The sequence below is a fragment of the Neolamprologus brichardi genome, chromosome 7 (assembly GCF_056152115.1).
Source record: "Neolamprologus brichardi isolate AB-2024 chromosome 7, ASM5615211v1, whole genome shotgun sequence".
Classification (NCBI taxonomy): domain Eukaryota; kingdom Metazoa; phylum Chordata; class Actinopteri; order Cichliformes; family Cichlidae; genus Neolamprologus; species Neolamprologus brichardi.
In genome coordinates this window covers 10,715,702-10,742,964 of record NC_142110.1, presented here as the reverse complement: position 1 = coordinate 10,742,964, position 27,263 = coordinate 10,715,702, and the positions used below count along the sequence as shown (strand labels likewise).

General features: G+C 39.1%; 1 protein-coding gene across 1 annotated transcript; it reads left to right on the top strand.

Moving 5' to 3' along the window:
* The first annotated feature begins 3,813 nt into the window (after positions 1 to 3,813).
* On the top strand, positions 3,814 to 25,714 carry sema3e (sema domain, immunoglobulin domain (Ig), short basic domain, secreted, (semaphorin) 3E). Its single transcript, XM_087843081.1, has 17 exons — positions 3,814 to 4,992; positions 12,636 to 12,796; positions 17,067 to 17,126; positions 17,414 to 17,533; positions 19,101 to 19,194; positions 19,462 to 19,578; positions 20,241 to 20,383; positions 20,469 to 20,583; positions 21,012 to 21,081; positions 21,160 to 21,304; positions 21,633 to 21,858; positions 22,075 to 22,166; positions 22,584 to 22,625; positions 22,867 to 23,036; positions 23,425 to 23,495; positions 23,775 to 23,908; positions 24,213 to 25,714. The coding sequence occupies exons 1-17, from the start codon at positions 4,860 to 4,862 to the stop codon at positions 24,711 to 24,713; spliced, it is 2,394 nt and encodes a 797-aa protein (XP_087699207.1). The 5' UTR covers positions 3,814 to 4,859; the 3' UTR covers positions 24,714 to 25,714.
* Positions 25,715 to 27,263: the final 1,549 nt, after the last annotated feature.

The following is a 27,263-nucleotide window of genomic DNA, read 5'->3' as shown; positions in this document are numbered from 1 at the left end:
AACACTGAGGTTCGTGGATAGATGTCCACAGTCATACACACCAAGGAGCAACGATTTTATGCTGAGGGCTTTTCTTTGAGCAAGACATCTTGTGCATTTTGATGCAGTGCACGGCACTGCCCTGCTGCTTTTCCGCGCATCCCCCTCTGTTTTCGTTTTGCTGCTGACGGAAATGTGTCTGCCATTTCTGTATGCGCTTAAATCACCCACCAGTGAGGTAGAAAAAACAGCAGTAAGTACATGTTGAAGGCAGATGTTTAGTCTGTGCCTCTCACCATTATTATTATATGTATCTGTCAGCCAAAAGCAATCATGGTTAAACATATTTAAAACCAATGGTCAAGACAGAGAGTATTAATTTTTTTTTTTTTCTCAAACGGCCTCATTTAGCCTCATTTTAAACTTGGAGTCATTTAACTGTACAACGCATTAAACTTTGACTTCACAAACCCATGTAAACAACGCATATGCGTTCAGAAAAATTCACCCTCACCCCCTCACCTGTAGATTATGTTGATGGTTACCATGATGATGGATGAGAATCCAAAAGAGACCAGATGGCAACTTCCACACATCACTCCAGAGGCGTAACCCATTCCTCCTCTTCACAGTCTGTGACCGCAGACCACTGCCTTGGTCTGTATTTCCCATTACCATACCTATAACAAAGAAATATGTCCTGAAAGCTGAATCACAGGAAGAAGAAAATGTTGACCACATAGCATTTTTGATAACTGTTTTGTAACCACCTGAGCTTTGACACGTTGTGGTCTTTGGCATTAGTTTTTGCAAACGGCGAATGCATTTACTACACTTTGGTCCCATAGACATCCATGCAAGATGTACACCCACATAGGGCCTCAGCTGAGGTTTGACAGCACACGGTTGGAGAGAGGCTGAGCACAAATGGGCTGTGACAGAGTATATACAGACTTATTTCCACTTATCTCAAGACTTAGGTTAAAAGTGGTTCCAAGTATAAATTCATATGCGTGAAGGTGTGCACAGTAGGTCTTATACTGTAATACTCACACTCAGCAGACACAGCTAAGCCAACCATAACCCCCCGGCTTCCCGGTCAGAAAGCGCCCCTGCTTGTCTCTCTTTCTTGGTTCATTTCTCCATGTTACTCCCTTCTCTGCGTGATATCACTCACACTGAAACTTCAGTTCTCTGACGAAATCCAAAAAGTGCATTTATGTGTCTTGCAAAGATTACTCACTCCAGTTATATCATGTAGTGTAATGACTGCTGAAGGAAACAAGTACTGGTACAAAGTATGTCTTACTGGCCATATGATAACCACCTGTGTAAACGCTTGGAGTGCATCATGGCTCGAAAACACTGGATCCTCAGAGTGTTGCTTCTGTTGCTACGGAAGACCAGAGACATGACCTCTTTGCTCTGCAGGTGGTCAGTAGTAGACATACACATAGGCACAGTTTCATGCATAAATGTATGTATCAGTCTATGCATATTTACCCAGTTCTTGATTTTAATATTTTTATTTCCTTTTGTTTTTCTTAAATTATGACAAAGTGCATTTCAGTGCGCATTGCTGTACAATACTTAAAAAGACAAAAATGGAGAGTTTGCATGTGTAATTTAGGAAAGCAGTGGGAGTGCATGTCAATCTCTGCAGGTCAAACAGGAGGCTCCTGTTGAACAGGGTGCATATTGACACAGCATTATCATGAATGAAAATATTTTCTGTGTTCAGTGGGCATGAAAGGAAAGCCACCAGACATTTTGACATGGCCTGTTCAAACAAACATTAGACACCAGTATTCAATCAAAAACACATTCACCCTCGCAGGCTTCTAAAGCAGCAACTAGGAAGGAAGAAGGCATTTAGTGATGTGAAAACAGGCAAAAAAAATGTGACCATGAATGTTGCCATCCTTGCAATCTGATGCATTCATAGACTGCAGACATTGCAGACCAAATATCTCTGCAGTGCACTACATACTGAATAAAAATTTCAGGTATTGGTTGAATCCCAGGGACACGTGTAAGAGGACAGAATTTCAATGGAGCTGGTAAGAAAGTAGCTGCTGTTGTTAATATGTGCAGGGGTGCTGCTTTGATGGGCCCTGGGTAAAAAGCTAACAGTGAAACTGGATTCGCACAAATAGCAACATCGAGGGCTGAAATGAAACACACAAATCAAGAAAACGTAAGGGAAGCAGGGACACACTGAATGAGGATAGTACAAAAAATAAAAAAGCAGTGCAGACAGAGGTTATTTGAGCTTTTATTGTTTCTGGATTGAGGCATATTCCTGACTGATTACTGCTGTTAGACAGGGTAGAGGAATTAGAGACCCATTCAGTCAATGATGGGATAATGTAAGCAAAAGAATGCATTGCCAGACTATCTACATTAGACTCTTTAAATAGCTATTAATCTTAGGCACTGGCTTAAGAGATCGGAAATGAAAATGTTCTGCAGAAGCTTTCATCTGGAGGCAGAGCTAAAATATGTTCTTGCATTAATGCCTGGGTTCAAACTGATGAAACTCTGAGTCACAGTCAATCTGACGGTGCCAGCTCTTTGACGATGAACAGTTGTCTCACGCTCAACAACAGATGAGAGTCTATAATTGCACCAGGCAATGAAATAACAGAGATAGTATATGTTACAAGACCTCCATATACATACAACGTCCTTCTGTTCTGCAGGGAACAGGTGCAACGTGGGAGTGTAGTCATGATATCCTAGGGTGGTGAAGGGGCGTGGGGTTGCTGGTGCAGCTGCCACGTACAGCCTAATGCAATCATTTCTGTGACTGCATGTCTTTTAATTGCTATTTGTTGATGAGGACATTTTTATAGAATGTGTAATGTTAACACTACTGTATGTGCTGTTTTCAAGCTTTCTTTCTAATTATTAAGTCACATTTGTTTGTTTTGCACTCCCCTTTTTGCTGCTGTTAATTGACTCGGGGATCTCAATTATGAATGAGTACTGTCACTGGGAAATGTTCTCATTAAATCCCTGCTTCACAAATAGAAAAGCAATGCAAAGCAGACACAGATTTGAGAATAACAAAACAAATTTTTTTTTCTGTAGTGACTGATGGGTTACTTGGGGTGCTAAGCATGGATCAGCACGACTTAATGTTGATGTCAACACACAGCCATGAGAAAGAACAGAGAAAAACAGATGTATTTCAGAGAGGTTCACAGAAGACAGATATAGATCTGCTCCGGTGGATTGACGTCTATGTTATTTTCTTGAAGGGTATCTGCAGATTCAGTAATGACTCCAATCTCTTCTTGTGCTTATTTTTGCGTGTTTCAGTAAGTTTTTGCATGTGTTTGCAAAACATGTTCAGTCAATCTTTTCTACAATGCTGACAAGACCTGGATACCTCATCTTAAACACCGTAACAGATACACAAGGGCTGCGGGAACCTGGGATAGAAATTAACTTTAGACAGACTACAGAAACAAAAGTCCTGGTAGGATAAATCAGAGAAGACGGTGCAGCATACACTAATAACAAGGTTTTAATGAACTGATGAGTTTGAATGATGGGGAGGAAGATAAAAAGAAAGAGAACCTAAGCAAGAAAGGAAAAATCTTCATGAAAGCAACCTTGTACATGGAAACCCATGGTAACAGTGGTAATGACTATCCACATGGAAACAAGCACAAAGAGGGAAATAATTGAAAATGAAAAGAAGTGCCAGTTAACCTTGGCTGTGGTCCATATTAATGCAGAAGGGGCAGGAGCAAAAAGAAGGTAGTGAAGGAGTAGAGCAAGGGTAGAGAAGAAGTGGGGGTAGTCTGTAGAGTGACATTAGAGGAGGGGAAGTCTGCCTGGGAGACACACTGCACTTAATCCAGCTGCCTGGGAGGGAAAAACAGATCCTGAGGCAGTTTAGAGGAAGGAGCGGGCAATTTTCAGCCCTTCTATCTGATACAAACTCAGTCCATTTCTAACCACACACACAGGCTTTTACTCAAACACACCACACTGTGGCAGGTGGCCTCTGCCCAGATCAGTAGCTGTGGTAGAAACCATCTGAAGTGACTGACAGAGGTTTCAACTGAGGTTTGGAGCCTCCCTGACTGAGCGTGAGCAGAGTTAGGAGCTGGAGCTTCACTTTCTTTCCTAGTGCAGAGAGACCGCACGTCAGGCACGAGGCTCTCCACTCCTCCCCTCTTCTACTCATCCTTTGCTTGGGCTCTCGTCCAGAGAATGACTGGCTCCAGTGGACCCAAGAGGAGGAACACAGACTGAAGACAGAGCACACCAGCTCCAGCTCCAGATCTGCCAGTCTGCCCTCCTACTGGGATAGACTTATACACTGAGGTTTTACAAATTAGCATCTACACCTTTGTGGGATTCATAGATCTGATTTTTTTCTACCTTCTTTTCATTCATCACATCAGAAAGAGTGGATCTAAGCTGTTCATACAGACAGACAAAAAAAACAGACGGACTGACATATGGACAGAGGACAGTGAGCACTGCGGCGTGAATGTAGCAAGTGGACTTCTCTTCTCCCTGGTTACTAAAACCAAACAAGGATAATACCCAAAGCACTACCCTGTCCACAGAGGTAGTGGGTGGATGCAGCTTTCAGTCGACTGCTATAGGGGAAAGCAGAGGCTATATAGAAGCTGCAGAGATACACTGAGCCAATTCACATTGTTTTGATCATTAGAAAATGGACTGCTACCTCCAAGCAAGCTCTTGTTGGATTGTTATATTAAAGATTGTATCTTACTGAACAGTATTTGCAGAACGCTGCTGAGCAAACACCTGTGGGCAATTTCTTTTTTTCCGAAGACCTTGGAGGCTACGTTGAGACTCTGGACTTGCATGGCTTCTAAATAGGCAAATGTAGAATGTGTATATCAATGATGATGGTAGAGTGCATACGGACTGTGTATCTCTCGCTGATGCTGCTGTATATTGCTCTGCTGGGCATGACACACACAGCACACAGCATCAACCCAAGGATACGTCTCTCCAACAAAGGTAAGAAATATCTAATGTGTGTTTCTTTTCATTTATTTTGTCAATAAATATTTATATAGCATGCTTTAAAATGCTCCCTGTGCTTCATTAATATAGAGACAATCTGATTTATCAAAAATTAGTCAGCGCACTTTGATTTTTCTGCACAGACTAATAACTGGAAATTGGAAATCAGACAGGTATAATGCAAAATCATTGTCCATACTTAATAGACTTCTGTTCTCTGCCAGTAGTCACTGCAGCATAGTTGATGACTGCACTAAAAATTTAATAGCTAATATTAGTTTTTATACATTTTTAAAGCATTATAGTTTAAGCTTAAGTTATACATAAGCAATGAAATGATGCATCAAATGCTCAGTGAAAAAATAGTGAAGTTAAAAAAAGTGCTATTTTTTGGACGTGAGTTCAGGATGCTGTTAGTTATCATTACCGTGTAATGAGATGTTTATTGAAGATTTATGTTTTAACCTGGCACTGTGCAGCCTTGGCTCAGGGAAGACTTTGGGAAGTGCACCCTTTTTTTCACCCAGTGTTGATATTTAAGGAGCCTCCTTGTAGTTTGTTTTGGTGCCCCAGCCATGGTGGTTGAGAATCTAAAATGTGGCTTTCTCTCATGCTATACTGGTGGTGTGATGGAAACGTTGTTTATTTCTTTTCTTGGTGCGCGGGAATGTGCGTGCGTGCGTGCACGTGCCAGTTAAAGTGTGTGTGGGAGTTTGCGATGCCCTGGTATGTAGACTGATTTTTGTGTATCTCTTAGACAATAATGAGGGTTTTATCTTTGCAGATAAAACTCTTGAGTAAACACTGGCCTTTTCTCACAGTTTCTTTGATCTCTACAGCAACAGAAGGTGATGATTTCACATAAGCCTGTTAGTCATGGTTGAAAATAGGTGTGGAATTTGGATGGTCAATAACTCAAAAATACGTGTTTGGACTCAGTTATGAAAGCTGACAAGTCTGGTTCATCAGTAAGAGGGTGTGCTGTTTTATGATATGTACTGCATGCGTTATTTTTCTCGTCTTTCCTCATGTGTCAGCAATAGCACAATAACTTACAATGAAAAGTAAGGCAAAGTTCGCACCAAAACAAATGTTAGAAAATCACCACTGATGTGCTTAGTCACAAAAAGTAGGTATTAATTATCATTGTTACTTTCGGTTTATTAAATACCCAAGGGGACGAGCTGAGACACTCACTGACATACCACCTAGCACTCTTTCTTCCTCTCTCTCTCTCTCGCTACATGCTCTGGCTAGCACAGGGGAGCTTGAAATGGCTGCAGTTGGATCCTATCATTATGGAATGAAAAACATCTAAGTCCTAATTTATGCCTCATGGGCTGTTCTGTCAGTGATTTTTTGCACACACCCTAAACTCACATATATGCATAAACAAAGAGAGACACATGTACAGGCGAAATAAATTCTGTAAATTCTTCACACGCTGAGAATTTGAATGCAGTTCAGGAAGATGGAAAGAGATGGATGTGGTTTTACTCACCTACTCCTAGAAGTATGACCATATTATCATAACATTTGGTATCAAAGCAGGTTAGAAAAACAAAATTCTACTATTTAAGCGAAGGTTTAATAATGGGAAAGAAAATATTCTAATATCAATAATGAAATACTTGTATTCTGCTTTTGGTTAGATGGGCCGATCCATGATGTGGGATCAATAGAAAGCTCAATAAATGAAGAGGTCAAATTTCCAGACTTTGTGAGATTGAATTCCTCTGGGCCCATTACCATGTGTTTTAAAGATGGCATTACTGCCATACAGTATGGACCTCTCTGCGCTTTTATGTGAGCCATACTTTGCACGTTATATGGAAGAATTATTCACTATTTCTTTTATTTTGATCTTTTCCCAATGTTCTTTTCGAGACTTCTGTTCCATTGAAGACTTCTTTAAATGCATTTAAATTCACTTTAATCCCACTCATTCTTTCATGTGCTTACACATCCAGTTAAATCCGAGCTGTTACCTAAATCATATGGTGTATCGAGTTACAAACACAGACTCTGCGCTGTTTGACCGTAATCTTCTGCTGCAAAGATTTAAAAGACTTTAAAAATAACACAAAGATGTTAATGCATCTCAGTTGCTTGGGCTTTTGCCCAATAAAACTCCCTATAGCACAGAAAGCCCCCATTAGCGAGATATGCTGACCATAAAACAAAAATAAAAAGATACTGTTTGTTTTGAAAATTTCGGACCATGCAGTTTGGATTTGCATCATTCATGGTGCTTGGCAGCAGGTTGTTTTTTCAGCTCTCCAGGACTGTGAAGTGAAATGAGCTCTTCCTTTAGGACAGCCATCAATTTTGCTGCTAATGAAGCTGTTGCACAGCTAGCATGTTGACAGGCGGCAGATAGGTGGTCAGACTTAGATGTATTTTGCTTCTTCCTCAGCACTTTCATCATACTTGGCCTAAGCTGCCGAGAGTTTGATGCAGCAGATTTCATAGTTTGCATAGTTCTAATGACCCAGCTGGGAAAAAAAAGTCACACCCAGAAACTTGTGCGTTTAATTTATGAACAAATTGGAACAATAAATAGCTTTTTTAACAAAGCTAAAACACCACTTTCTCCTGCCACATAATAGATACCTACACAGAACAGTAAAAAAAAAAGGAAGAAAAATAATGATCATTTTAAAATAATTAAATTGACCAGGAATTTCCTCAGTCGTCTGCCAAGGACACATTTTCACTAAAGCTGTAAGCATTTAGTAACAAAAATATTTTAATGCAGCGAGTCAGTAAAGGGGAAAAAGGTGTTCTGGCAAGGTTAAAATCATACTGCATATGACTGCTTTTATAAATAAACAGATACACTTTCTTTATTATGTCCAATTGGAAACTTCAAGAGAAAGAAAGTTAAAAAAAACAAAACAAAAAACAACAACTTGTGAGCCTAATTTTATCATTTACTATTTCTTTCACATGAGTGAGCAAAACATGCTTTTTATTTTTAAAAAAAAGTAGGTATAGATAAGTAAATACACTGGTTGAGAAATGCAAAGCTTGTGCTTAGCATTGCCTTTCTTCAGTAGAAACTGTAAAACTGTGTGATTTGAGCAGAGGCAGCTGAGGTGCAAGCATCTGTGTGAGCACAGGTAGCAATTACTCATGTCCTTTGAAACTATAATTTTAGAGGTGCCACTCCAGACAAGAAAAAGCTCTTTCTGTGTACTTTACAATCTTGAAATGATGAATATGTGGGTGACTTTCATCTGGGGCTAAGATGGAAAACACCAGTGTGACTCTAGATGTGTTTGCCTCAAAAGAAATGGGGATTTTTGCTTCTTGTTTTTTCTACTTACATATAATATGTTAAGTGAGGAGTCCCATTATGTATCTTGCCTCTGTGTGTGAAGAGGCCTATAATTAGCATTTACCACACTGCATTGCGGTCACAGCGCAAGTCATACTGTAGACCTTAAATCAAACAGCTAGAAAATGAAGGGAATGGTGGCGTAAATCACACCTTTTAGGCTAGCACAGGAAAAGGGATCATCTTTCAGCCGTCTCCAGTCGCCTCTACAATCACCCTTCTCATATTCTCATTTTGTGTGTGTGTACATCTCACCATCATTTTTTTCACCCATTGTGTTATGTATGTGTTCTCTGGTTCATTAATGAGATGTCCAGAGGGGAAGGCAGCTGGTGAAACTCTAATATCCTTTCTGACCTTTTTGCAGTGAAGCGAGCATGAAGACTAGGTGAGTTACGTTTGTAACAGAGAAGCATAGATAAGACAAAAATGGTTTGCCTCTGTAGAGTCTAAGCTGCAATGATATTACAAGGGAGGAGGATGAAGGATGGCAAAAGTGATGGATTCATTGTGGATATTGTTTGTTGTAGGCTGGTGCGTCAAATAGAGTAAATAACAGGAAAGGTCTCTGTTATTTCACTCTGCCAGCTTTGGGGGGAAAATAAGAAGAGAGGAGAACTGTAATAAATGCTTTCACACAATATTGATCCAAAGTGTTTTTAATGTCCCCAGCTAATTATATGCAGCTAATTATGTTCAAAAGAGTGAGTCTCCACAGCCATCTGTAAAGCACATTGGATGATCTGTCATGGTTTGGGGATGCATTTCAGCCAGTGGTGTTGGAGAGCTTAGCAAATTTTGCAACACAACCTTGAAAAAAGTCTTGAAAAACTCCATATACACCACATATCCAGTATGATTCAATAAATCGCTAGTGTGGCTAAAGACTTGTGGACAGTACTGCATTCACCGTGCTGGAGTTGACATTGAAATCAGTTTATACATTCTGGTCCTTTAACATACAGCGCCGATATACATCAAGTTATCCAGTAAGTCCTTCATTTTTATCTCAGAAGCCACATAGCCTACTTCATATATGACTGAAGGAGTAACAGATGGGGACAGGCTTTAATTACATGTCAGTCAAAGACAGCACAGTGATATATTCACAAACCTTGCGAAGAGATGAAGTACGTATGAGGTGTATGTATCTGCTTGCCTTTTGATGTGGTTTTTAGGTCTTATCTTAATTTATAACTTTATTCAGGAAACATACTTGCTCTCCTGTCATTACAGAGAAGCACACTCTGTCTCACCCTCCACAGACACACCATGTGGGTTTCATTTTGCTCTGTGACATCATTCCCCCTCACACAAGGGAATATAGAAACACAAGGCTGTATACCGATAATGGCATAACACCACAGTTCTTCTGCTCCTGACCCCACCCCCAGGAGTTCTGCAGTCTCACTCAGGCTTTCAGGAGAACAGACCCCCTTCTCATTTTTTTTTTTACCCTTTAACAGTTCACTTCAATAATTCTCTTTGTTTCTGTTCCCGCACAAGTCCCATTACTCAGTGTAACATGCGTAAGCTTATTTTGCTGGAAATATGAGCCTGTCTACCTCAAGTTTAGGTTAAATGTGTGCTTAGTCCTCGGCAATATACAAAATTATGATAGATACTTTAATTTGTGTTTTTAAGTTTCCAGGGGAATGTTCTTTTTTTTCTCCATGATCTCCTGTGTGCAGTTACCTTGGTTTATGTGGCCATAGATGAAATGCTGCTAAAGTACTGCTGCACACTTGGAGACACACAAATACACATACTGTATCCCCTCATACAGCAAAACAGTATTTCCATACATGGATAAAAAAGAGATGACAAAGTTTATTTTGATTTCATCACATTAAATCTCCTTAAACATCTATCAGCACTCCCCAGACAACGGATGAAAGTGTGCGTCTTGTGGGAGTCCATTTTCTTTGTGTCTGTCATTTGAAGTGGGATCACAGGAGGGCCATGTGTCTCTTTGGCAAAGTTGCTGGTAGAGAAACACCCTCTTCCTCCTTCCAACTACTTAGCTGTTGGCTAAGGAGCTGTCACTGGCTGCAGATGGTGAGAGAGCGAGAGAGAGACAGAGAGAAGTGTGGAGAATTGTGGAAATCCCCCCATTCCTTTATTCAGCCAGTGGGGTGGCATGCACTTATAATGACAGAGGAGAAATCTTTAAACGACTCCTCTGAAACATCTTTCAGTGCATCTGTATAATCAGAAGATCCACTGATTGTATTTTTGTAACTTCAACTGTAATTATAACATTTTTTATATGTGATTATAGGTTTTTAGAACTTTCATTTTTGCATTTCCTTTTCTTTTTCTTTCTTCAAATGAACATTGCTTACTGTAAAAACATTCCAGTTCAAAAGAGGTGAACACCATATATCTACAATGTAACAAACAAATCTACACAATTAAATGTAAGTTTATTTGCAGTTTTTCTTGTGTGTGTGTGTGAGAGAGAGACTCCTACAGGTCTATCTTAGTGCCTTGTTATGTGCATGTGTCCATATAAATCAGCTGCAACTCATCTTTATTGACATAGACAAGTGAAAAGCAGATCGAAAAATGGGTTTGACTTACACACTGTTTATTCCATCAGTTTAAATTGCCCTGTAAGTCAGTCATCTAAGTGAGTAGCTGCATATATGACATCACAAGAAAAAAGAAAGAGCTGATTGAAAGCCAGTGTTAGAGGATTGTGCTCAATGCAAGTCCAGCTTAGCACAGAGGGATCAAGGAGATAAAAAAAATCTGCATGTGAGTGACACAAAAACTGAAAGAAGTCTGTGTATGTGTGGTGGGGGCTGTCTGTATGTGTATGTGTGTGGATTAGATAATTACAGGAAGCATGTCTGAGCCTTGGCAGAACACCACTGCCACTCTCCGTCTCTGCCACCTAACCACCAAAGATTTAATTCTACTCAAACAAACTGTCACTTGTCTCCAACGCAGAAATCGTAATAGCAACAAAACATACACAATCACCCATTCCTCTGTGGATACCTAATCCTATTTTAAACAAATAAAACTTTCCACCGAGTGGAGTACTGTTGCCAAGAGTGATCTGCAAAATAGGATAAACACTCTCTCCGCCTATCTTGGAGATCGAGTATCACTAAAAATATACAGCGCCTAGAAAAACAAATCATACAATTACCCCCTGCAGCCGTGGCACGTAGAGGCACCTCAGCATTGTTTTAAATAGTCCAAAGGCTGGTACAGTAATATGATTAAGTAGGTTATTATTTTTTTTCTCTTCTTTCAAAAGGAGTTTGATGTACAGTGTGAAGATGAACTACCATTTTCATGAAAAGTAGGACGAATAAATGTGTTGTTTTTTTTTTATTTTCACAAATTCTAGCTTGTCTGGTTGGCTTGACCTAAGGTCTCAAAAGCACCATTAACACACACCAGATCCCCTTTCTTCCTTTACGAGGGCACCTAGCCCAACCAATCATGTGTTAATGAAAGGTTTTTCAGGCCAGTGGAACCCAGAGGAAGTGCATGCCTCTGGAAGTCTGGGACTTAGTTTAAATCCCTCTCCCTCAGTCTTTCATGAAGATTACAGAGAGCAGGTATGGTGGGGCAGCCTGCCAAGCTCAATCTCAGGTGTGCATGTGCATGGGTGGTATTTGTGATGCAAACCATGTTTGCTGGTGCGTTTATGTTTATATAAAATGACATGCATGTGATGGTCCACTGCCTCCTTTTTAGAATAAGATTTCAAATCACCTAAAGTAAAATTGACAGGGAGTGGCAGCTCATCTAAACTAATGGCTGATAAGGAGCCAGTTCGCTTTCCTGTCTGACAAAACTGCTTCCTCTCAGTACAAGAAACCATAGCCTAGTGCAACTCAAACGACCCTTCTATTATACAAAAGATTACTTCCTGAATCGTTTCAGTTTTTTTGCATTTTCAAGATGTAGCTAAAAAGAGTCATCTTCTAAGAAATCACTTATTTGTCATTTCTTTCAGATTTAGGGATGATAACCACTGTTGAAGTGAGATATAGGTATCACTGAGAAGGGAGACATAAGATGGAAAGATAACCTTTGCTGTCTGTGATTCTCATGGTGTTGGTATGAATCAAAAACACATGTTGCAATATGACCTTGGCCACTTGAGCAGTTGCGCTTTAGGCACAGGTTTCTAGAGTTGTTAGAAATCTCTTGAGGAAGGGTGTCTGGCTGAAATTGACTTTCACTACAGTCAAAAAGCTACATACATGTAAAGTATATCTAAATGTGTGCTGTGTTTATTATTGTAATCAATTTATTTGTATTGTCTATATAGAGCTTTGGCAGCTGAACAGGACTTGGGTGTTCCAGAAACATGGAGTGTCACTTCAACCCCAGACCATGCTGCTGGATGAGGGCCACGAGAGGCTTTATGTTGGTGCCAAGAATGCTCTGTTCTCTCTTAGCCTGGACCAGGTTAACACACACCATGCAGAGGTGAGTCTGGTATATTTCCTTCCTGTCAGCAACTGCGATATTTAGACCCATAAGTCTATAGACTAGCCAAAATGAATGTAAACGCTTCTTTATCCGGCATGGGTTCAAAATGATGAGCTAAATATGGAAATGAATAAATAAAGAGGAAGTTTTTTAAAACTTACTGAAGAGATACATAACAACAGGCACTGTAAGGTTAACCCTTTAAAGCCGGTCAGAGCGGGCACGCTCTGTTTTGCGTAACTATTTTTAAATCCCGGTAGCTCTGCAATCACGTGAGCTAGCACAATAATTTTTTTTGCATATGAAACCGGAGGAGTTGTACTTACATCTTATGCCATCAGCTTGTCCTCGGTCACAGTTTCCTTCCACATATAGCTTTGCAAAAACTGCATAAAAAGCGCTTGCAGCAACAAAAACATAATATTCCAGAAACACGCTTTGCCGATCCGATCAGCTGTTCATAACACTTCCTACGTTAGAATAGACGTCAGTGCGAACTTTTGCATGTCTGCCATTACCTGCCCAAAACCGGAAGTGACGTCATTTTCGCGGAAATGTAGTTTTTTTTTTTTTTTTACCATCAGGGCCTCATGAGCCTATACTGGTGTTTTTAAAAGTTATCTTTGACTTTATGACGTTCTGTGTCGTTTCTGGGATGCTTAGGACTCATATTGCACTGCTGGAAATAGTTTATTTTGATGCATATGCTGCTTTTTTGCAAATTTGCATTGTAATATTTATTTTTCATTTTTCCTGCAGTATATAAAAATTGGTGTATCTCAAAAATAAAACTATGAAGACACTCAAAATAAATTTCCTGTGGTGGGAAACTAGTTTGTGCAACTTTTTTGTATTTACAGTTTTGAGGGATAAGCCTCTTAAATTTCTCTAACTAGAAATATATGTTAAAAAAGCAAAAACAATTTTCAATTTTTTTGTAGTTTATTGCACTTTTTTGCAATTCATGTAATTACTATGCACTTAATGCAGACATATTATTAAAATCTGGGCTGTAATGGTTGTATTGATGTATATCAACTTGAAATGCTCCCAAAAATGGCTCCACAGCATGTAAAAATATAATATCAGCTCTGGCGGACTTGGTTCTATGGTAGGTCTTAAAGGGTTAAGGGGTGAACACAAAAACAGATAAATTATTTAAAAGTTGGAAATAAACTTATCTATAGAGACAGGAGGAGAGTGGGAGAAAGGCTAATTGGGAACATTTGGAAACGATTCGAGAATCACAGAGGCGGCGATAAGAATGAGACAGGATGCAACTAACACATCCTCCCTTTCTCATTTCTGAGTTTCTACATCCTCACCTCACATTGTCTGATGAGATGCGAGCAGAGGAGACAAAGAAGAGAGGAAGTGAAACAACAGGCATTTAACATAACGAGACAGCCTTGCTTCAGGGCCTTATTTTAAAGCAATGTCACTTAAATATGAAGTTTGGCACAACTGCAATGCTTAGGCATCAATAAATTGTTTTGTTATAACTTAACTTCTGCTAGTTTTAATTATAATGACAGAATGGCACAATATGACAATATAAAGCTCAGTAAGAAGAGATCAATTGGAAGAACTGAACATGATTTACTGAGATAGACAATGAATGTATTTTGCGATTAGACTCAGATGACCCATCATGGCAGAATGGAATCCCAGCTGTGATAGGATTTAGAACAGGACCCCTGAAGTCTAGACGCTGGTGGTGGTGAACAGAGATGGGCAGTAACGCGTTACTTGTAACCCGTTACTGTAATCTGATTACTTTTTTCAGGTAACGAGTAAAGTAAGCGATTACTATTGCAAAAACGGTAATTAGATTACCGTTACTTTCCCGTAGGAACGCTGCGTTACTGCATTACTAAAACCGTGATTTTTTTGCGAGAATGTCTCATGACAGTGACGTAAGCGAGTGCGACGTTGGTGACAACAGTTGTGCGCAGATCAACAGTGGATAATATATCGAGTGCGGGAGAGAGTATGAGCGTGCAGCGTTTAAAGCGTGGAAGTACTGACCTTATTTTGAGTTTGATTCCATAAAAAGTGACAAAAACATTAGTGTCCGTTGTGCGTGGGAAGAAAACTTCATTTTACAGCAAAAAAAACCCCTAAACTTCCAAGCAAGCACCGAGTGCACTACGACGTAATGGGAAATTCACAGAGAAACTCGCAGATTCTTCCACTGACCGCTGCGGCACACCTGCACCAGGGTAAACCTCCGCCTATGCTAGTCCTGCTTTACAGGTGAAAATAGAGCAACAGGACCGCTAGTCTTTGATTATTTTCTGCTGTGTGTTACTTGCATCTATTTGAAAGAGTGAGTGTAAACACACAAAAAATATATATTTTATGTGCTGGAATGTGCAGAAAATAAGTTTAAATATTAAACAAATTTCTTCCAGTCAGAGAATGTTGCGTATAATTAAATTTTTGCTTGATTCATAAAGTTAAAAGGTTAAAACTAATAAAACAAGTTTTAAAAAGAGACTTTTCCATCTGATTACATTTTGTATGATGGATTATGCAGAAAAAGTAGAATTGGGCTGAAAGATCTATCGCTTTATCACCTATTCAGGTTGTAAATCGTGTTTTTAAAAAGTAACTAAGTAACTAAGTAATTAATTACTTTTGAAAATAAGTAATCAGTAAAGTAACGGGATTACCTTTTTGGGGAAGTAATCGGTAATTAGTTACTGATTACTTTTTTCAAGTAACTTGACCAACACTGGTGGTGAAGATGAAGACTCAGGCTTGAATAGTGTTCTGGCTGAAGTGTCTGAGGTGGAGGTGGGGAGGAGGTGGGCTGCACAAAAGACAGTCTGAAAGGGAGAGCGATGGAGAGCACAGATTTAAACTGGCTGGCTCAAAGCGGGCAGGTGAGAAGATGAATGGACTAGAGTAACGATGTTAGTTGTAAGACTGACAGTGTGAGAAAACGGTAGACAGGTAAAAAGAAAAGCAGCCGAACACCCAGCAAAGCAGGCACATGAGTGATTACAGCTCTTCCTTACTGAACTTACACATAAGCTTCATAAAGTTTAAACATGCAGTGGATCATCACAAATGCTTAATCAACATATGAATATAAATACCACTGGAATAGTTTTTTCAAAACTTCTCCTCCCACCTTGGTTTGTATATTCAAGCCATGTGTCATGCCTCTTTTTTACAATGAGGGTGAAAACATTTCTACAGAGAGTACACCTTTTCATCGTTGATTTTTTTTCCATCCTAGCAAGATTGCTCTCTGCTCTGTCCTCCAGATGCATTTTAGGAATTAAGACATCTTTCAGCGTGGTGTGCTGAAATTGATTTCAGTCTCAGACAGGTGGACGGACAACAAAGGAGATGAAAAAAGCATATTAAGTAACAACAAAGACCCGGTTCCAGTCTTGCTGGAGGAGCTATGAGCAGGGATGGTGAACAGGTGTATCCCTTTCACCCGCAACGTAGGACAGAGTCTTGACATTAAATATATAAATCATGGTAAAAGCAGGAGAGAAGTCACTGGTTATGATATATGATCAACTGCATAATCAAAGTTTCGACTCTTCATGAATTCTAGGCGTAATAATGAAAAAGAAAGATATTTTTTGACATTCTTACCACCATATACATATATATATATATATGTATATGGTGGTATATATATATATATATATATATATATATATATATATATATATATATATATATATGGTGGTAAGAATGTCAAAAAAAAAAAATATATATATATATATATATATATATATATATATATATATATATATATATATATATATATATATATATATATATATATATATATATATATATATATATATATATGTTGTCATGGAAACAGTTATGCTCATGCAAACATCATAAAATACAAAACAATGGACATATGTTGCAGATGTACCACATGCAGGGTTTAATTGCAAAGTGGTTTAAAATGATAGCTTTGAAGCATGAAATGCTTGCTTTTCCAACTGCTCTTTCACAATTTATCTTCCTTGCTTTCTTCTTTTCTTATATGTCACGTGGGAGGGACTAAGATGAGGGTAGAGAGAAAAGAAGCAAATTTAAGATGTGCAAACCGAGAAATGAGAAAACAGGAGAGAAAGTGAAGACACAGGGAAAAAGAACACACTCAGATACATCAATCGTTGACAGAAGACAGGAAAAGACACATCAGTGTCCATAACAATTCTTTTGTGTGATATTTAAAGAGTGTAAAGAGTAAATGTGGGGGGACAATTGTGCTGCGTTTCAGATCCAGTGGGCCAGTACAGACTATCAGGTGGAGGAATGTCTCATGAAAGGCAGGGAAAAGGTAAGGCTTCTGCAATAAAATATGACTGAATATACAGATGGTTATGTTCTTTGCTATAACTTGTTATTATTATTATTGTTAACAGTAAGCACTAATGACCAGCTGAATATTTATTGGCCTGATATGTATATGATTATGAACCTGAACATGCTTTATCAATGTTATTAATGATCCAGTAACACCCTGGCATGTTTCCATTGCCCATTTTTCACTGTTTGGTCCCAGTGTAAAAGAACAACTCCTGACCCCTACCAACTTTACCTTCATCCTTGTAATTCCTCCAACAGCAAGAGTGTGCAAACTACATAAAGGTCTTACAACAGTACAACCAGACCCACCTGTTGGCCTGTGGAACAGGAGCCTTCAACCCTATCTGTGCTGCGGTCAGAGTTGGGCATACATGGCAGGTGAGCCCAGAAGAAAGAACCATATCATATCATACCATACCACTAGGGCTGACCAAAGTGCTGTACAATCACACCAAACATAAAAGACAAACTCAGGTCAAATGGTAAAAGATACAGAAAAAAAACAAAAAAAAAACAAACATTCATTTTAGGAACCAAAAGTTTAAAAAACTTAATTTCACACACTTCAAAGTCAAACAGAATTGTGAATTCTGATCTTTAGTTCTGTTACAATATTCTAATTATTCACTTTCAATATTTCTACTAAAAAAAAGACTTGGATTGGTTTATGATGGATTTCACAACGAGGTACTGGCATCAAAATGAGCAACTAATCCCAGGTTCTTTACTCTTAATGCTAGCCCTTATGATGGATATGAACATGAAGTGTTTTGATAAAGTTTCAGCCTTGGGTCTGCTCTGCTGTAAAAACACTGCACATGCTGCTGTAGATGTAAAGCTTTGGTTTTGGAGAGCATAAGGCTTTGTGCCAGTGAGCGTCCATGTGGACCCTCTCTGCTTATAAATTTAGTGAGCAGAAGGAATAAGGTTTCCGCCCTGCATTCCAGCACTTGTCCAGTAGGTCAACCAAGCCAGGGATAGCTTCCAGGCAGGAACCACACTCAGTCATCACTCAGGTCATTGGAATGCTCATAGCTGAGCACAAAACTCAGATATGGCTGATTTATGTAAGCACAGAAAACTTACATCCCAAATTGCCACCCAAAATCATGCATGTAGTACTTGAGATTGTATTCAGTCTTTAGTTACCTTTAATTTTGATCTTATTAATGTATACACTAGGAAAACAAAGATTAATAGATACTATTGAAATCGATTATGCCAACCAATGACCAATCAACTGAATATCAGGTGGCTTAGATGTTTCAATAAAAGCACAAATCACATACCAGAGTACAGACTAAGAGTACAGTAATATTGATTAGATGTATTTTTGCTATTTTCCATTTAGTTTTGATAGGCCACTTCTTATGATGAATGAGTTTAACCCCAGAACTGGCTTCTGTTACAGTCATGCGTAGGGCGGTAGTCACCTCACAGCAGGGTTCTGTGGCTGCACATAAATCACTGCAGTATATGACATCTCCCCTGGACTGCCATTGACTGTTAAAATCACTTGTGGCCCACAGCATATGAGCTGTGGCTCTATAGGGAGTTCAGATCTGTATTTGTAAGCATGTGTGGGTCTGTTTGTGTGTGCATACTTCAGCTGTTAGCATCTGAACGGTAAAAGTGGTGATCTCATTATGAAATAAGAGTAGAGAATAGCTGGTTATACCCATCCAGACAGAAGTCCTCCATTTGGTCATCCATCACTTGTTGTCTCATCTATCTTCCTCCCTCATTCTAATCCATCATTTTTTGATCTTTCCTTTCTGCAGTTCTTTTCGATTTATTCCTCTACACATCAGCTTAAGGAATTTGCTTAGGTGCTGTCAAAGCCTTTGCGCAGGAGTAACTCTTTAGTGTGTGTTTGTGGCCCTGTTTTGTGAATCCCTGTGAAAATAACTACACCTATATCAAAGTGTTTGCATGTTTTCCTCAGGACAGGCTGTTTGCTCTTGAAGAAGAGAGCATTACAAGTGGCAGAGGACGAAGTCCTTATGACCCCAACAGTCCCTGCACATCAGCGTTATCCAGTAAGAACTGCTCAACCTATCACTCAACGCCTCCCTATCTAAGGTTAAAAGTTAAAGGCTCAGTTGTGAAATGACCATGTTTTCATTTTAGTTCCATGATAAAGCATGTAAATCTCTGGCCAGTAAACACTGCCACCTTGTGGTCTTTTTATTTAATTTATTTTAATAAATAATTATACTTTATATCGTTTTAATCACATTAAAAGAAACTGATGTTATTTTTTAATAGCACTGTTGTTACTTTGTGTCTGTCCATGTGTACATTAGGAGGAGAGCTTTATATTGGCCTCTACACTGATTACTGGGAGAACGATGGTGCTTTGTGTCGACTTAACAACCAGACCTACACACGCACAGAAAGAAACGACAGATCCCAGCTAAATGGTTGGTGTACATTACAGGATTGTAATAACATGTCCTTATTAATGCGAAGGGCAAATATGTCCATATGGCGTGGCAGTGCAAACTGTGACCTCCTACTCGTGTCGAATGTGACGTTAACTATCTGGCACACATGTTTCTTCTCAAACATAGCTTCAAGGCTTATAATCACATTAAAAAAAATGCTCGTGATTTACACTACATAATTAAAGTCAATATACACTGATTAGCCACAACATCAAAACCAGCTGCCTGGGTGTCCTGTGGTTTTGGCTCATGAGCATTTGCAGCAAATGCACTGGGTCCACTAGTTTGTGTGGTAGGGCCTCTTGATCTGACTTGCGCCGGCATGTGCCACAGGTACTCAATCTCAGTAGGACCTCCAGAGTTTAGGGGCATGCACTCTTTGTTGTATTGTTAGACACTTTTGCTGGGGAGGTGCAATGAGGTAAATTGTCAAGTCATTTTTATGGTGTGGGAGGGGTTTTAATGTTGTGGCTGATCAGTGTAACTGTGCTAATTAGTACTAGCTTTGAGATTTTTTCATATTTATTATATGTTTTCTTAATAAATCATATATTCACATTTATTTTCCTAAAAGAATTGTTCATATAACACTTTTTTTTAAATGTTTCACTGTATGCAACTAATTCTTCTTCCTACAGAACCCAAATTTGTTGGGTCAGCAGTTATACCTGACAATGACGACAGAGGTGATGATAAAGTTTACTTCTTTTTCACTGAGCGAGAGATGGATGCCGAAGGTGTGACCAAGGCCGTTTATTCCCGTATTGGACGGGTCTGTGCGGTGAGAATACTACAGAAACAAAAATCCAACCAAAATGTTTATACTGACCGTGACATTAAAACCTATACATGCCTTTATCTTTCAGAATGACCAAGGAGGACAGAGGATGCTGGTGAACAGATGGACCTCCTTCCTGAAAACTCGTCTGATCTGCTCTGTGGCTGGACCCAATGGCATCGATACGCATTTCGATGAGCTCGGTAAAGAAACAACAAAGCCTTACAAGCCACGTTATCTAATGATTGCTTTTTTTCTTCTTCTTCTTTTTATATTGCACCCATCCACATTTACAAGTTTCAGATGTTCATCACATTGTGTGTCAATGTCTCATTTATTACTGCCTTTGCCACACAAACCATCCCATTTAGAGGGAAAAAATGTGATTAATGAGACATCATGAGAATAAATGAACAACTCCCACTGCTTTGGAGATGTCAAAGATGCATTAAAGACACATCTAACCATCTGCATGAAAAAAAAAACCTTTCTCTAAAACTTTGAACTAAATTTTAATGCCAGCATGCTAACATACTCAGAATGGCAATGATAGGAGCCAAAAAAAAATGTCAGCTTCATGTGTGCTCAACAATATATACACTAAATCTAAATGATACATTTTGTGTTTCAGAGGACGTGTTTGTGCTCAACAACAAGGATGAGAAAAACCCAGAAGTCTTTTGCCTCTTTAGCACAACAAGGTGAGAAATAAAGATGTCAGCATTTAATTAAAGAATTTCGCTCTCTATCAAATTTACTGATGAACCCTTTCTTTGTAGCACGGTGTTTAAAGGTTATGCAGTCTGTGTCTATCACATGGATGACATCAGAGCGGCCTTTAATGGGCCTTTCGCCTTCAGAGAGAGACCTGAGCATCACTGGACACCTTATGAGGACAGAGTCCCCTATCCTCGACCTGGATCTGTGAGACCCAAATTTGAAATAAATCACGTTTATGTGATTTAGTTAACAGTTTCACCAGCATTGTTTATCGAGGGCACTCTCCTATTCTCCTATACATCCAGTCTGTGTTCAGAGCGGATGTCCTTTAAAATACAGAGTGCTGAAAGAATGCAGAGCAGTGTCAGTGAATGTCAGCACTGTTGAGGCTACCTTAGCAGGTCATGCCAGGGCAGTTTGAGCATGACTAATGTGTGTCGGCTTTTTTCTTTTCAACTTATGCAGTGATGAAGCAATTAATAGTCTTTGCTTATCTTTGTCCCATCCTCTTCTCTATTTGCTTACATCACAGTGTGCCAGTAAAGTGAACGGTGGTGGCTTCTCCAGCTCTAAGGAGTTCCCTGATGAGGTCCTGCGTTTTCTGCGTTCTCACCCAGTGATGTATAATCCAGTCCTTCCGCAACATCATAGACCAGTCCTATTACAGACAGAACCAGGCAGAAGAAAGTTGACCCAAATTGCAGTTGACAGAGTCCAAGCCCAAGATGGACACTACCACGTTCTTTACATTGGCACAGGTATAGGCACTGTACTGGACTGCATAAATCCATGCAAAACGTGCAAGTAATGAGTATTTCATCAGAAAAACACCAAAGAAATTTAATAGGTGTTCTGTAAAAACACAAAGTTGTTGCATAAATAGTTTTAAAACAACATTTTCTTACCATTTCACACATAACTTTTTTGTTTGCTTTTGTTTGCAACAGTATAATGTTTATCTCTCCTTCTGTTAGATGACTCAGTGGTGTTTAAATTTATCACCATCTACAACAAAGACACAGATACTATGGAGGAGGTGCTGCTGGAAGAGCTAGAAGTTTTCAGGGTACCATATTTTTTTGCTCCAGAATGTGAAAGCAAAGTAGACTTTGTTCCCAAGTGAATTCTGCATTATATTACGTCCACACCATAATTCAGTTGCTGCAGCGACACTACGAGAGGATAATGATTTGCTGATTTGCTTGCTTTCGATCATCAGAAGAGTACAAGTGTGATTGTTCAACCTGACAGCTGAGAGATCTTCATTATAACATGAATACATTAGCTCTTCTCTACTAAGATCAGTTACATCTGAAAATTACTCAACAAGAAGTGGCTGCTGCTGTTTTCATTAAGAGCTGATTTGGTATGGACAGAAGAATGACAAGAGGCTTTCAGCTATGTTTTGTAATAGCATACAATGAACCAACCACTTATTCAGCTTTATTCTTAAATAACAGTAAAGTTTTTCCCTTTTTTGCAGGTAAAAACACCAGTGAGAGAGATCCTAATATCACCTAAAAGGGTAAGACAATAATCTGAATAGTTATTTGTGTTACTAATGCAGTTCTGCAGTTCTCCTGTTTAGCCACAAGATGATAACATTGTGACAGTATGCATAACACTGTATTGACAAGATCTGCATGATTGCCTGTGCATTGTTAAGTAGATCTGCCGGTTGAGGACAAGACATAATGTATATGCAAAGTCTCATTTTAATTAGCCTGCAAATCAATTCTAATGGGCCACATTTTTTTGGTTCACAGCAACAGCTGTATGTTGGGTCAGAAGTGGGTTTGGCTCAGGTCAGACTGCATCAATGTGACCTCTATGGTTCAGAATGTGCTGACTGTTGTCTGGCCAGAGATCCCTACTGTGCCTGGGATGGTATCACCTGCTCCAGATACTACCCTGCTGGAGTCTACCCCAGCAGGAGGTAACAGCATATATACACACCCTTCAGTACAGGAGTCACTTTCTTTTTATCGCAAATGTCTGTAAGAGCTATCATCTGTTTGCACCTTTAATAGTAGACCCCCCCCCCCCCCCCCCCCCCCCTCGGGTTCCATTTCAGGATCTTGCACTGAAAGTCACAATGCTGTGAAGCTGGTTTCCCAAGTCATTATCACAGACACTGAGAGACATGCCAGCCAGATGTTATGTAATGCCAATCAGTATTCACTTGATCACCCTCTCCCTCTTTCCATCTTTGCTGCCCTCTTTTCCCCACGCTCACATTGTCTCTGTCTTTCTTTTCACCCATCGCTTGCACTTTCATCACATGTTCAAAATTACTCCCTTTTTGCTTCTCTCTCACTTTTTAGCAGGCGATTCAGGCGGCAGGATGTGCGCCATGGCAACGCTGTCCAGCTGTGCAATGGACTGCAAATTGATGGTTAGTGTATAAAAGAACTGTGGGATGTGCATGTTTGTGTGGGTGTGCATGGCCACTTGCCTGTATTTACTAGAATATTAAAAATGTTGTCAGACAAATATGGTTACATGTTACAAAAACCGTTTGAAAAAAAAAACTATGTGATTGGTGCACTTGTGCTATAGCAAAAGAACAATGAACAATTCAATGTACATTTACCAACTAATGAAAGGTCAAAGCAGCTCAATGTCATTTTTCTTGCCTCACTGTGTTTTATGATGTGTGCGTATTGGTGCGTAGATGAAAAATGGCACAGAGCTAAAGACAGGCTGGTGTACGGGGTGGAGAGCAATAGCACTTTACTGGAATGTGTCCCGCGATCACTTCAAGCCAAGGTCCTTTGGTTCTTCCAGAAAGGAGGGGAGAACCATCAGGTAAGTCTGATGCATGTTTAAAATACTACGAACATACTTGTATTAAGTATGTTATTGTGATAAACAAGTTGTCGCATTTACTTAGATGACAAGGTTCATAGATTGTTACAGATTTAAATGCTTATATCTTACATTCCATCTAATGCTGTAGTGTAGAGAAACTCAGAAAGGTTATATTCCTAAAAATCTTTTTTTAAAAAGTCACTGAGTTATGCATATTATTAAAATACTAACATTCTGTCAACCTAATTCACAAAATGACATCAGTGGCATAAAAAGTTGTTTTATCTCTTGCTTCATGTAGGTTCAAGGTGATGAACGAGTTGTTGTGACCTCACATGGGCTGCTGTTCTTACGTGTAAGAGGCTCAGATGCTGGTGTGTACGTATGCCAGACGGTGGAACACGGATATGTGCACACATTGCTACGTATCACTCTACATGTGCTCAGAGGAGAGAAGGTGGAATCAGCAATCCACATGGTCAATGATGGAGATGGGGCAAAAGCAGCGGCTTTGTGTCACTCTTCCATGGGTCCCCTACCACTCCCCAGCATCAGCCCCAAATCTCTGGCACCATCCCTGGCATCAGGCTCCCATTCCAGGCTGTGGTATAAGGAATTCCTCCAGCTGATTGGCTATGGGGATGCTCAAAAAGTGGAAGAGTACTGTGAGAGAGTGTGGTGCTCTGATAAGAAACGTAAAAAGACTAAAAGAAAGTATGTTCCTCTGGCTGGTGAGAAGAGAGTGAAAGGAAAGGGAGGGGAGAACTCCCACAGAGCTCCCAGGCACACCTTGGACACCTGAGGAGAACAGAGACTCACTCCACATACATACATGCACTCACACACAGTCTAAAGGTCAGACTCGCTCAGTGTTTGCACCATGTAAAAGGTTTTCACTTTGCTTTCGACAAGAGCAGTACAAAAAAAAAGAGAGAAAAAGAACAGTAGCAAGCTGCCTCGCTGTTGTAGCTACATTTATTACTGAGTAGTTTGACTGTGTTGTTTCCTCTTGTTTAAAAAACACTCTGCCTTTTTTTTTTTGTCATATAAACTTATTTTTGGTGCCGATCAACATTACAAACTTAAGTGTCAGTATGGAGAAAGTGACCTGGAAGCATATGGACAACAGCAACATTGCTTCAAATCTGAAGAGACATATGTTAATATCCGCTCCCTTGGATTGATCCAGCTGTCAATTGAAGCGCACACAGAGGCTGCTTTACTTCTAAACCAACAGTAAAATCCAGCAAACTCTTACGGCACCTACAGTACCATGAGAGGGAACAACTGCCTTTTTACCTTATTTGTTACTACGGTAACTTATTTTCGTAGTTTTTTTTTCTCTGAGTACTTTAGCTTTTTAGGTGTCAATAACTGGAGAATATGTTGTTTTTGAACAATGAAAAATAATTTGAGCATTATGATATTGCTATTTTGATTATGACTGCAGTCATGGTTTGGGGTGTGTAGTTACAATAACCACAATACAAAGCGTGTTGTGATGGATATTTGAGGCATGTTTCTGTTACAGTTGCACCCTTGATGAAAATAATTACTATCTAAGCACTTCTAAAAGTTTTTACATTGGATGAAATGTGATCTTAGTAGTGGATCTCATTGTTGCTCTGTGTCTGCATTTATTATGTGTCTACTATTGTGATCGAATGTACCAACAGTATTGTGTGTATTATATGCTGTATTTATCTAAAATTCAGGGTGGTCCTTATGTGCATATCTGATAATTATAGCTGTGTATTCCAAAAAAGATTTTTCCCTCTCCGCTTTGTTTGTTTGTTTGTTTGTTTTCTCTCGTACTGTTTCTCTTTCCTCCTTTTGACACTCTTTAAAGCCACATTATGATTTTGTTTCTCATGAGTGATGCTGTAGATGAGCTTTACCACAAACAGTAATGTACATCACCAAATTTCTCTGTGAAGAAAAACACCAAATAAATGATAGGGTCACTATCCAAGCATATCATTAGCAAAAGTGATGAGTCGATATATATATATTCAATTTATCCTGGAATGACACAAAAAGAAATGATCTTACAGTGAAATATACACCGTAGTCGTGTGGTAATTACTCCAGAGGACCATATTTCTTCTTTATTATTTATTTCTTTTCTTTTCTAAATTGTTTTGATCTTTGTGGTATGTGATGAAAAAAAAATCCACTTTTCTATGTCAGGCCTTAATGTCACTTATCATTCACCTTGAGTATTCTTGATAAAATGTTGTGTCTGCTATACCCCCTATAAATTCTTGTCATTAAAAAAAGATGGACCATCCTTCCCTGTTGTCACCTCTGTAGTTAAGCAATCAATAATGGCAACGCATACTACGAGTGTGTGTAACAGCATACACACAAAAACAGATGGAGAAAGTGGTTATGCAGTAGTCATATGATTAAAACAGAAATGAAAAAGACAAAACAAATATATATAATAATAATATATATATTTTTATAATAATCTACGATAATATAATATATTTTTATATTTATTTTACCTCTATTATTTCTCAGCAAGTAGAACTTCTTTTTTTAATATCAACATTAAAACAACTGAAATAATCACAGCAAGATTTTCCTATATTTTATTAAAAAGAAAGCACACCAAATGTACCGACAGTATTATGTGTATCGTATGCTGTATGTATATTGTATACTATTGTATGGTAGCACACAATCTGTCAGTTCTAAGGTTTTACATATCAGGGCATCATAAAAATCACCTGGTCCATAGCAGCATAGTAGGTCTTAAAATTTGGTAAGCAACACATGGCATATTACACTGTGCAATTATTTAATAAAAAATTAAGCCAACATGCAGAAGAAGTGTGTGAAAAATTAGTACACCCTTACTGCTTCCGTAAAAATTGAGAGTAAGTAGCAGCCTGGTGCTTATGCTCAAATGCACTTCATTGTCCTTAAGTGCGGGCACCTCTAGAAAAGCAGTTCTGACAGTTTGTTGGTCTGGAGCTTTTAGATTTACAAACATAATCCAAAGAAGGAAATGGAATGGAAAGCAATGACCTTAAAGGAGCAACTATTGCCTCTAATCAATCTGGGAAGGGCTATGAGACCATTTCCAAACTATCTGAAGTCCATCATTCTACAGTGAGAAAGACTGTTCACTAGCGGAAAAGATTCAAGACAGGTGTCAATCTTCCCAGAGTGGACATCCCAGCAAATCCATCAGAAAGCAAGACTGAGGATGCTCAGAGAAACTGCAAAAAAGAACTACATGTCAGACTCTGTAAGCAACAATCAAAATATCAAATGTTAAAGTTCGGAAAAGTGCCATTTGCACTGGACAACTATGGCTTGTTTTGACGTGTTGCCAAGAGAA